This window comes from Hyperolius riggenbachi, chromosome 1, assembly GCF_040937935.1.
Source record: "Hyperolius riggenbachi isolate aHypRig1 chromosome 1, aHypRig1.pri, whole genome shotgun sequence".
Classification (NCBI taxonomy): domain Eukaryota; kingdom Metazoa; phylum Chordata; class Amphibia; order Anura; family Hyperoliidae; genus Hyperolius; species Hyperolius riggenbachi.
In genome coordinates, this window is record NC_090646.1 from 665,176,586 (window position 1) to 665,189,389 (window position 12,804).

Here is a 12,804-nt window from a genome sequence, read left to right on the forward strand (position 1 = left end):
TGATACACCAAGATAAAAAAACAAAAAAATTCTTTAAAACCTGGAAACAGTTTATTATAAAGACCTTCTCCAAAAGAGAACTAATTGAGATGGTATCACCTTTTAAAGACACAAAGTGGTATTTAACAGAGAAATTGTCTGGCACACTAGGAAAGTTGGAGGTGAGTAAATAAAAAAGAAAACAGGGGAACCAGAGATGACAAGGGTAGGGGGGGAGGGGATGCTGAGGGAGGGAATGGGGATAAAAGCTTTTGTTCAATGGTGTATTCCTTGTTGATTCAATGTGTTATATTACTGGAAATTTACTTAAGCTTCCAACTATAGCACGACCATTATATTTTTGAGATAAGGAAGTTATTTTGTATTTTATCTGTTTTCTATATAACATTTTGTAATCCTGTACTTCTATTTAAAAGCACTGTTGAACAAAGAAAAAACTCAAATAAAATTTTGTTTTAAAAAAAAAAAGAAAAAAAGAAAAAAGACCGGAGCTCTGTGGCGCGGCGACCGAACCCAGCGCCATCTTGGTGCAGTTTTGGTGTTAATACTCTGTAAGAATTTGGACAGAAGATACAAAGCCCTGTTACCTGTATGCTGGATTTCCCCCCGAACTGCCCGGAAATTAGGATGAGGTCTCACTTTCTGCAGCTCCCAGAGACACTTCCAGAATCCAATCACAGCTTGTCTTCCCAGCTCTGTTATATCTTCTAACAGAAGGCTGGAGAAGGTGGAGGTCCCCCATTCACCACTCATGGGTTGGTATTTCTGGAACACACATAGATATTATTACTAAACAACAACATACTCTGTATAAGCATGACACTCCATGATGGATGATCAGCTTTCTTATTTCACATCTGGAGCCGACCACAGGCATGAGAGGACAGCTGGCTGGAGAGACATCCTCCTGTGTATGGCAGCAGCTTTTTACACATTTCTGTCAATCAAATCCACGTGGCCGGAGTGTACTGCGCAGGCGCAGTAGTTCTACGCCTGCGCAGTATGCTCCGAACTACGTGGACTTGATTGAAAGCGACGCTTGCGCAAGTGCAGTAGAGGACAGGCTGGCGAGGCGCCACCGGGTCCAAAAGACAGCGACAGAGAGTGAAGCTGCGGCGTGGGGGAGATCAGCTGCTAGAGGCTGGAGGAAGCCCCGGGTAAGTAGATTTCATTTTTTTCATAGGTCAAATGTGTCCTTTAACCACTTCGGCGCCCGAGGACAGTATATCTACGCCCCTCCAGACTTCACTTCCGCGCCTGGGGAGTAAATATGCGCATCCCCGGCGTCACTGCCGCTGTCCACATTCCCGCCTGCTCATACATGTGCAACCGTGGGGGTACACATCCCTGTCCATGTGCTCAGAGATCAACGAATGGGAACACTGCAATGATTGGCGGCTTCTATGAGAAGCCGCGATCATTCTGAAAAAAAAGTTACACATCGACAGTACAGTTCCTGTAAGCGTACATAGAACACTTATAGGACGCATTGAACAAAAAATAACTGAGGACATCTTGTGGCCAAATAGTAAAATTACACCTACATACCATTTATTTTAATAAAAGACTCACAATTACATTTAAAATTAACTGTTTCCTTACTGCACTCTCCCATAGTACCCAAAAAAACATAAAAAAGAAGACAATAAAAAAAATACATAAATATTTACATTAGGGACAAAACTTTTTTTAATATGTATGTCAAGAGCGTATATTACTGTTTTTTTGTTGTTATGGTTTTTTTTTTTTGGTTATTTTTTCATTATGGGCTTGTACAGGGAGTGCAGAATTATTAGGCAAATGAGTATTTTGACCACATCATCCTCTTTATGCATGTTGTCTTACTCCAAGCTGTATAGGCTCGAAAGCCTACTACCAATTAAGCATATTAGGTGATGTGCATCTCTGTAATGAGAAGGGGTATGGTCTAATGACATCAACACCCTATATCAGGTGTGCATAATTATTAGGCAACTTCCTTTCCTTTGGCAAAATGGGTAAAAAAAAGGACTTGACAGGCTCAGAAAAGTCAAAAATAGTGAGATACAGTGGTGTGAAAAACTATTTGCCCCCTTCCTGATTTCTTATTCTTTTGCATGTTTGTCACACTTAAATGTTTCTGCTCATCAAAAACCATTAACTATTAGTCAAAGATAACATAATTGAACACAAAATGCAGTTTTAAATGATGGTTTTCATTATTTAGTGAGGAAAAAAACTCCAAATCTACATGGCCCTGTGTGAAAAAGAAATTGCCCCCCTTGTTAAAAAATAACTTAACTGTGGTTTATCACACCTGAGTTCAATTTCTGTAGTCACCCCCAGGCCTGATTACTGCCACACCTGTTTCAATCAAGAAATCACTTAAATAGGAGCTATCTGACACAGAGAAGTAGACCAAAAGCACCTCAAAAGCTAGACATCATGCCAAGATCCCAAGAAATTCAGGAACAAATGAGAACAAAAGTAATTGAGATCTATCAGTCTGCTAAAGGTTATAAAGCCATTTCTAAAGCTTTGGGACTCCAGCGAACCACAGTGAGAGCCATTATCCACAAATGGCAAAAACATAGAACAGTGATGAACCTTCCCAGGAGTGGCCGGCCGACCAAAATTACCCCAAGAGAGCAGAGAAAACTCATCCGAGAGGCCACAAAAGACCCCAGGACAACATCTAAAGAACTGCAGGCCTCACTTGCCTCAATTAAGGTCAGTGTTCACGACTCCACCATAAGAAAGAGACTGGGCAAAAACGGCCTGTATGGCAAATATCCAAGGCGCAAACCACTTTTAAGCAAAAAGAACATTAAGGCTCGTCTCAATTTTGCTAAAAAACATGTCAATGATTGCCAAGACTTTTGGGAAAATACCTTGTGGACCGACGAGACAAAAGTTGAACTTTTTGGAAGGTGCGTGTCCTGTTACATCTGGTGTAGAAGTAACACAGCATTTCAGCAAAAGAACATCATACCAACAGTAAAATATGGTGGTGGTAGTGTGATGGTCTGGGGTTGTTTTGCTGCTTCAGGACCTGGAAGGCTTGCTGTGATAGATGGAACCATGAATTCTACTGTCTACCAAAAAATCCTGAAGGAGAATGTCCGGCCATCTGTTCGTCAATTCAAGCTGAAGCGATCTTGTGTGCTGCAGCAGGACAATGACCCAAAACACACCAGCAAATCCATCTCTGAATGGCTGAAGAAAAAAAAAATGAAGACTTTGGAGTGGCCTAGTCAAAGTCCTGACCTGAATCCTATTGATATGTTGTGGCATGACCTTAAAAAGGCGGTTCATGCTAGAAAACCCTCAAATAAAGCTGAATTACAACAATTCTGCAAAAATGAGTGGGCCAAAATTCCTCCAGAGCGCTGTAAAAGACTCGTTGTAAGTTATCGCAAATGCTTGATTGCAGTTATTGCTGCTAAGGGTGGCCCAACCAGTTATTAGGTTCAGGGGGCAATTTCTTTTTCACACAGGGCCATGTAGGTTTTGAGTTTTTTTTCTCACTAAATAATAAAAACCATCATTTAAAACTGCATTTTGTGTTCAATTATGATATCTTTGACTAATAGTTAATGGTTTTTGATGAGCAGAAACATTTAAGTGTAACAAACATGCAAAAGAATAAGAAATCAGGAAGGGGGCAAATAGTTTTTCACACCACTGTATCTTGCAAAGGGATGCAGCACTCTTAAAATTGCAAAGCTTCTGAAGCGTGATCATCGAACAATCAAGTTTTTCATTCAAAATAGTCAACAGGGTCGCAAGAAGCGTGTGGAAAAACCAAGGTGCAAAATAACTGCCCATGAACTGAGAAAAGTCAAGCGTGCAGCTGCCAAGATGCCACTTGCCACCAGTTTGGCCATATTTCAGAGCTGCAACATCACTGGAGTGCCCAAAAGCACAAGGTGTGCAATACTCAGAGACATGGCCAAGGTAAGAAAGGCTGAAAGACGACCACCACTGAACAAGACACACAAGCTGAAACGTCAAGACTGGGCCAAGAAATATCTCAAGACTGATTTTTCTAAGGTTTTATGGACTGATGAAATGAGAGTGAGTCTTGATGGGCCAGATGGATGGGCCCGTGGCTGGATTGGTAAAGGGCAGAGAGCTCCAGTCTGACTCAGACGCTAGCAAGGTGGAGGTGGAGTACTGGTTTGGGCTGGTATCATCAAAGATGAGCTTGTGGGGCCTCTTCGGGCTGAGGATGGAGTCAAGCTCAACTCCCAGTCCTACTGCCAGTTTCTGGAAGACACCTTCTTCAAGCAGTGGTACAGGAAGAAGTCTGCATCCTTCAAGAAAAACATGATTTTCATGCAGGACAATGTTCCATCACACGCGTCCAAGTACTCCACAGCGTGGCTGGCAAGAAAGGGTATAAAAGAAGAAAAACTAATGACATGGCCTCCTTGTTCACCTGATCTGAACCCCATTGAGAACCTGTGGTCCATCATAAAATGTGAGATTTACAAGGAGAGAAAACAGTACACCTCTCTGAACAGTGTCTGGGAGCCTGTGGTTGCTGCTGCACGCAATGTTGATGGTGAACAGATCAACACACTGACAGAATCCATGGATGGCAGGCTTTTGAGTGTCCTTGCAAAGAAACGTGGCTATTTTGGTCACTGAATTGTTTTTGTTTTGTTTTTGAATGTCAGAAATGTATATTTGTGAATGTTGAGATGTTATATTGGTTTCACTGGTAAAAATAAATAATTTAAATGGGTATATATTTGAAAAATATGAAAAAATGCACTTTCATTTCCAAATAAAATATTTATTTTTTTTTTTTTTTTTTCGAACTCAGCATGGCTTGACCTTGCCCATGCCGGACCATAATTCAGGCTTCATTGAAAGTCTCCATATGTCCGGCTAGTAATTGCATCATAGTTCGATAATTAATCTTATTTTATTATCATCAAGTAGACAAAATCAATATCGTAAAATAAAAATATTTGTAAAGCTAAGTATGCTATAAACCCCGAAACCAAACTACATAGATTTCCTTCCCACTTATCCTCCCTCCCCCAAACCCCCCCCCCCCCCCCTCTCCGTTGTTCCCACATATTTTGGACTAAACATCCAGACCTCATTCAAAAACCAGATTCACCATTCGTCCCTTGTCCTTCCAACCCTACCCACCCTCATTCAGTCCACAACCTACTCATTTACCTATTGGCCAGGTCTATACCTCCGTTTTCTGTTGATTCCTCTTCCTTCCATATCAAATCCATCCAAAATTCTTTTAATCGTTTTATCCTATTAGGTTCCCTTATATTCTCTGAACCCTCCACCAGGACCTCCTCCCAAAAAGAGCTCATCCCCGCCAACCATGTTTCCAAATCTAATGGGTTCTTGTCTTTCCATTGCTTTGCTAAAATATTTCGTGCCACCAAGCTCCCAATTTCTCTGAGATCCCTTAATTGGGTATTCTCTTCAGTTTCAACCACTCCAAATACTGCTTCTAAACATCTTATATGTATATTTTTTTGCATATATTTACTCGAAAAGTCCTCTATTATTTGCCAGGATTGGTGCACCTGGGGGCATGCCCACCACATATGGATCTGGTCCCCTCCCTCCTAGTCACACCTCCAACAACGGTCTACCCCATCCACGGAGAACTTAGCCAGTCTTGTCGGGGTAAGATGCCATCTAGATAGAATTTTATATTGAGAGAGTTGACATCTACGATTTGGATATTTCCAAATAATCTGATAGGTCTTATCCCATAATTCTTTTCCCCAGTTACTTCTTATATCCTTTTCCCATTTTTTTTGCCATATAAGGGGTTTCTCCGGCTTTCCCCCTCTGATAAATTTATATATCCGTGATAACAAGTTTGCCGGTCTTTCCCTAAAAAAAATAAATTTTTCTACCATGTTGATATTTGTTCTTATACCTAACCTTTTCTTATCCAACATTCTCAAATAACTATTAATTTGCATCATACCCCATGGACAGATATTATTCTCCCTTCTCAGGGAGCCAGTAATCCTCAATTCATGATTGCCTATTAAATCCAAAATCCGGGTCTCCTTGTCCAGTCTGTTAAAAACAAACCAGCCTCCCTGTATACCTGGAGGAAATTCCTCATCATCTCTTAGTGTGACCAGAGGGGAGGTGCCCGCCCTCCTGTCCCACTCCACCACAAAATCATACAGAGTCTTAAGTGTTGGGGCAATGAGTGGATGTGAGGCCCGGTTTTTTATAGCCCGAATGTTTCCCGGCATTCAAGTAAATATATGTTCAAGATCTACTTCCTCTTCTTCTGTCATTACCCACAGTTTCTCTTCAGAACCCACCCTCCAATCAATCACCCTTGATAGGTGAATACTTTTATAATAAGTTTCGATATCCGGGGCATCCATTCCTCCCTGTTCTCTCTCCCTCATCAACTGGGCATATTTAATTTTGCGTTTCCCATTTGCCCAAATAAATTTTTGAAGGATATTGTTCACATCTATAAACCAATAATGTGGTATGGCTACCGGGAGACATTGGAGTATAAATAAAATCTTGGGGAGGATAAGCATCTTAATAATATCCAACCTTCCTAGGGCATTAAAACAGGGGCGGTCAGCTCCCCTTAATATCTCTTTACAGTTCGTAACTAATTTGGGAAAGTTATCTGAAAAAAGCATATTTGGGTTGCTGCTTAGCAGGATCCCAAGGTATCTGACAGAGTCTTCACACCATCCTAGTTGGTTCGATTTGTGAATTACTATTCGTGTCTCATTTGAGCACCCTATATTTAGGATCTTAGTCTTTCCGTTATTAATTTTAAAATTTGAATAGATACTAAATTCCTCCAACAATTCCCAAGTTTTCTTCAATGAACTTATTGGTTTTGTTAGGGTCAATAGTATATCATCTGCATAGGCTAGTAGTTTTAATTCCGTTCCTTTTAGTGGCAGCCCTTCTATCTGGGGATCATTCTGAATTAAACTGATAATCGGTTCTACACAGAGGTTGAAGAGGATTGGAGACAGTGGGCACCCCTGACGTACCCCATTTTGTAATCTAAAACTTCTTGCCAAGCAGCCATTCAGCTTTACACTTGATGACTGATTCTCATAAAGTCTCTTAATTCTATTAATAAATGTTTCTGTAAGCCCATATTTCTGTAAGGTTTTAAACATAAATTCTCTAGAGATTCTATCAAATGCCTTTTCGGCGTCTATTGTTACTACTATCGCTTCTTCCTTTTTTTTCTTACAATCATGAATAAAGCTAATGGCAGCATAGATATTTTCCTGGATGTGTTTATTTCTCCTAAAGCCGCTTTGTTGTTTACTTATTATATGTTCTATGGCAGTCTCTAGTCTTGAGGCCAAGATTCTCGAGTAGATTTTTACATCTGTATTAATCAGAGATATTGGCCTATATTGTTTACAATTTTCCAGATTTGGGATTACAGAAATAAAAGCCATATTAGTTTCTTTAGAAAAGGTTATAGGAAATATGTCCTGATTAACAAGGCTGCAGAATAACGGAGCCACCTCCTCCGCTACACATTCATAGAATTCCCCAGGGAATCCGTCCGGGCCCGGACTTTTCCCCTTTTTCAATTTCCGTACCGTTTCCTTAAATTCTGACTCCGATATTGGAGCATCTAACATTGCCCTCATCTCCTCTTCAACCTCCGGCAGTTTCACTTTCATCAAATACTCCCCGGGGTCCTGACCTACAGTTTTACTTAAATTATACAATTTTTCATAATAATTTGTAAACACTGCCCCTACTTCTTCAGGTCTAATCTTTATCTCTCTATTCTCATCTCTAATTTTTTCAATGTTGTTATTCCTCTTTATTCCACTTTTAAGGTAATTTGCCATAAACCTACCAGATCTATTAATATTTTTTTTAAATGTGATTTTACTTTTTCTAATTTCCTCTTCACATTTCCTATCCAGAGCTATATTTAATTCTGATTTTATTGTATTTAACCTAGTAGTATTATCTATTGATGGGTTATGTTTAGCTGCATTATCGGCTTCCGCCAATTTATCTAATAGGATATTTGTATTCTGCTCTCTCTCTCTCTTTTTAGGGCGCATTTCATTGCGATCAGCTTCCCCCTTAACACGCATTTCATTGTATCCCATAGGGTAATTGGTGAAATTTCTGGAGTTCTATTTGTTGTAATAAATTCAGTTATACTTAATAGCAGGTCTTTCTTCATTACCTCATCTTCCAGTAAGCTAATATCCAACCTCCAGACAGTATTCTGTTGATATGCAGTTCTTATTTTTATTGTTAGCCATACTGGAGCATGGTCAGAATAAGTTATCTTTCCAATCTCCACATTAGTCACTTCGGATATATTTCTCTGGGAAACAAAAACATAGTCTATCCTGGAGGCTGTTTTGTGTCTGTTAGAGTAGAAAGTATATTCGCTTTCATTCAGGTTATACAATCTCCATACATCTATTAGTTCCAGTGTCCTCAGCCTGTCTTTCAGCAGTACTAGGTCTGTGTCGGAAATCTGGCTAATTCCTCTAGACGTGTCTTGGGGGGGGGGGGCTGATTGCAACATTAAAATCGCCACCGATAACAATGGTGCCAACCGCTACCTGTTTAACTTTATCGAGGAATCCTGTAATATATTTAACCTGTTTTTTATTAGGTGCATATAAATTAGCAAGTGTAAAATCTGTGCCATTAACACTCCCCAAAACAATTAGCTCCCTTGCTTCCTCATCTTTTATTATTCTGTTAATGGTGACTGCTAATTTAGAGCTAAAAATTATAGCTACTCCCCCAGCTTTCTTTTGGGAGTTTGCATTAATGATCCATCTATTATATCTTCTGTCAAATGCCTTGGGTATCCTGCCAGATTTAAAATGTGTTTCTTGTATGAAACCTATATCTATAAAATATTTGTGCCAGACGTGATAGGGACATAATTTAAATGGTGTAATAACCGGGACAAATGGGCAAATAAAATATGTGGATTTTAACTATGGTAGCATATATTATTTAAAAGCTATAATGGCATAATGTACCACCCAAAGAAAGCCTAATTGGTGGCGAAAAAAACAAGATACAGATCATTTCATTGTGATATGTAGTGATAAAGTTATTGGCGAATGGATGTGAGGAGTGCTGAGGTGAAAATTGCTCTGGTGTTCAAGGGGTAAAAACCTCTCAGTGGTGAAGTGGTTAAAGCACACCTGAACTGATATTAAAAATAAATAAATAAAAATAAATCTATTGGTGTGTATACTTACTTAAAAGACATCCAAGGTGAAAATAAACTTATGAGAAAAACAATTGTATCTATCCTCCTAATAAAAATGAATTGAAATATAAAATATGCCTAGCAGGATAGCATTTCTGCACATCACTGCTAGACGTCACTCTGTCTTACCTCTGTGTCTAAGGCTGTCTCAGATTTTAGTCTGCTCAGCAAGGCTGCTGTGTCTGTATTCTGTACAGTAATGTTCAAATCCTCCTGATAATATTCCCATATTATCCTCAAAGATGCCTCGTCCCAGGAAGTCAGCTTGTGGATTATATCACCTAGAGAACACACACAAGAAATACATTTTCTGAATCTTAGAGAACAATGATGATTTTTTTAGAGCATATGGTGATGGTGATGTAAGCCATGGTGATGTAAGGAATAGCAGTGTTCTCCCCAGGCTCTTTTAGCCATGTGCTGCACCCGGCTGTCATCGGCTCAACTCCACCTCTGCTGTAAGCAGAAATGTGCAAAGAAGCACCGGCCCTGCATTCTCTCATCTCGGCCCGCCCCGCTACTTTTTCATGCCACCCGGCTGGAAAAAAATTCTGGGGAGAACACGGTATAGCATTATACATATGGGATCCCAGACAGAACTAAACACCCAAATGATGTTCTAAGCCCCTCCTACGCTATCCAAAATGAACATACCGTACTTTGTTGCTGCAATTTGTATTTAACCATTTCTGCCGCTGGGATGTGAGCTTCACATCGGCAGTGGCAGCTGCTATAGCCGCAGGGACGTCATAGTCATGTCTCTGCAGTTTGGGGGGCTGTGCTCACGATGGTCCCGGCAACAGGGGGGATTGGTGGCAGGGGGACAAGTCCCCTGAGCCAATCCGTTCTTGTCCGGCGAGAATGATCACTGTTTTTGTTCAAAAACAGTGATCATTCTTAAATAGTGCCTCCGCACTGCCTCCCGATCGCTCGTTTCCGCCGCACCCGCCACCAATCGTTAGATTAATGAATAGGAACTTTGTTCCCAGTCATTCATCTTTCTTCTAGGCCACCATGATTACAGGCATGCATGGATGCCTGCGCCTGCGAGAATTGGATTACTGATACCATATTAAACGCTGAATTCTGGTCTTCACTGGTCAGCTGATACATTTGGTACTTTTTGTGCCTGTAATGAGTGTTGGTGTGTATTTTAGTCCAGTAGTGATTGGAGCTCTGCACATCTTATGCTATTAAAACATTCAGGTATGAGTTTCTGAAAGCGCTGTCATTCCTTTTGCTGTATGAATTGAATGTGTGTATACTAGTGGCTAGCTGCATTCACTGATCCACAATTATTCTACAAAGCTTTAGATTAGAATTAGCACACAATTTGCATCTGCTTTGCATTCAGGGCATGTATTTAGTCCAGAGGGGCTTTGCATTGCCTCTGTAGGTTTGCAAACGGATGCATCCATGAGCGCTGTCACCAGTCTGTATGGATACATTTGGTGAGCCTGCATTTTTACCATACAGTCTTGGTGTGAGCACATAGCATGGAGGGGTGCACTTATTTTTGCATGTGGAGGTGTTGGTGAAAGGAAGTTGTATCAGCTGGATTACACTATGGTTTGTCCGATTTTGTCTGAGTTTTATATAGGAAGAAGCTGATTGGCTGATAAGAGTTATATGAACAAGCGCATTATGCTGATCCGTGATCCAGACAGCCATTTGAGTCGGTGAGAGTGTTTTGTACTAATTGTGATTGGACATACAGGCTGGAAAAGACTGTGGGACTGTTGTTACGATCATTTAATGTTGGATATTTACTCAGTATGTGGGTGTGAGCGCTGCACATATTTTTGAATTTACAATTACAGTTACGGAGGTGATACCCCCCCCCCCCCCAGATTGTGCAGCGATCCAACCAGGCTGAACATTACTGAATACTTGGGAGGAGCGCTCATACCACTTCATCAATTATATTCCTGTCATTTCCCCCCATGGATAGCCAGCTGTGTGTCCTGTAATTCCCCCCCCCCCCCCCATGGATAGCACGCTGTGTGTCCTGTAATTCCCCCCCCCCCCATGGATAGCACGCTGTGTGTCCTGTAATTCCCCCCCCCCCCCATGGATAGCCAGCTGTGTGTCCTGTAATTCCCCCCCCCCCATGGATAGCCAGCTGTGTGTCCTGTAATTCCCCCCCCCCCCCCATGGATAGCCAGCTGTGTGTCCTGTAATTCCCCCTCATGGATAGCCAGTGTTGTGTCCTGTAATCCCCCCCCCCCCATGGGCAGCCAGCTGTGTGTCCTGTAATTCCCCCCCCATGGATAGCCAGCTGTGTGTCCTGTAATCCCCCCCCCATGGATAGCCAGCTGTGTGTCCTGTAATCCCCCCCCCCCATGGATAGCCAGCTGTGTGTCCTGTAATTCCCCCTCCCCCCATGGATAGCCAGCTGTGTGTCCTGTAATTCCCCCCCCCCATGGATAGCCAGCTGTGTGTCCTGTAATCCCCCCCCCCCCATGGATAGCCAGCTGTGTGTCCTGTAATTCCCCCTCATGGATAGCCAGTGTTGTGTCCTGTAATCCCCCCCCCCCCCATGGACAGCCAGCTGTGTGTCCTGTAATTCCCCCTCATGGATAGCCAGCTGTGTGGCCTGTAATTCCCCCCCCCCCCATGGATAGCCAGCGGTGTGTCCTGTAATCCCCCCCCCATGGATAGCCAGTTGTGTGTCCTGTAATCCCCCCCCCCATGGATAGCCAGCTGTGTGTCCTGTAATTCCCCCCCCCCATGGATAGCCAGCTGTGTGTCCTGTAATTCCCCCCCCCCCATGGATAGCCAGCTGTGTGTCCTGTAATCCCCCCCCCATGGATAGCCAGCTGTGTGTCCTGTAATCCCCCCCCCATTGACAGCCAGCTGTGTGGCCTGTAATTCCCCCCCCCCCCCCCCATGGACAGCCAGCGGTGTGTCCTGTAATTCCCCCTCATGGATAGCCAGCGGTGTGTCCTGTAATTCCTCCCCCCCCCCATGGACAGCCAGCCGTGTGGCCAATCCAATCCAAAAAAGCTTTATTGGCAGGACCAAATACATTTAGCATTGCCAAAGCAGAACAAAACATTAACATGGGGAGGGGGGATTGTGGGAATAAGGGGAAGGATATAGGGGGTTGGGGTGTATAGTCCATAAGTGTGTGGAGGATGTAAGGGACAGCAATGGGGGACTGGGATATACAGTCCATAGGGGGGTATTGGGGGAATACAGTCCATGTGGTATCATGTTCCTCTCAGTTGGTGGCAGGCTGTGACATATCGGGCAGCTATTTGCACGGTTGTTTCCTCCTCCCCCAGTAGGATGTAGAGTTTCCTCTCTTCATCTGTGGAGGTGAAATCCTGGATGTGGGCGGAGAGTCTCTGGAAGTGGGCGGTTCTCACCGGTGCGTATTTGCTGCAGTGTAGCAGGAAGTGGGCCTCATCCTCCAAGACCTCCTGGTCACATTGCCTGCACAGTCTCTCCTCCCGGGGCTTCCATGTCTGTCTGTGCCGCCCTGTCTCTATCTCCAGGCTGTGGGCACTCAGACGGTACAGACTCAGGGTCTGTCTGTCTTTGTGGTGATGTAG

The 12,804-nt window shown here is 42.6% G+C and overlaps 1 protein-coding gene across 2 annotated transcripts in view; it reads right to left on the minus strand.

The window, feature by feature from the left end:
- The window catches only part of LOC137532290 (NACHT, LRR and PYD domains-containing protein 12-like), a 362,324-nt gene that overhangs the window by 284,149 nt on the left and 65,371 nt on the right, over window positions 1–12,804 (minus strand). For both annotated transcript variants that reach the window (XM_068252670.1, XM_068252660.1), the window contains exons 3-4: window positions 9,377–9,528; window positions 588–765 (exon numbers count right to left, since the gene is read on the minus strand). In XM_068252670.1, the coding sequence (XP_068108771.1) occupies window positions 588–765; window positions 9,377–9,528 (330 nt within the window). The remainder of the gene's footprint in view (window positions 1–587; window positions 766–9,376; window positions 9,529–12,804) is intronic.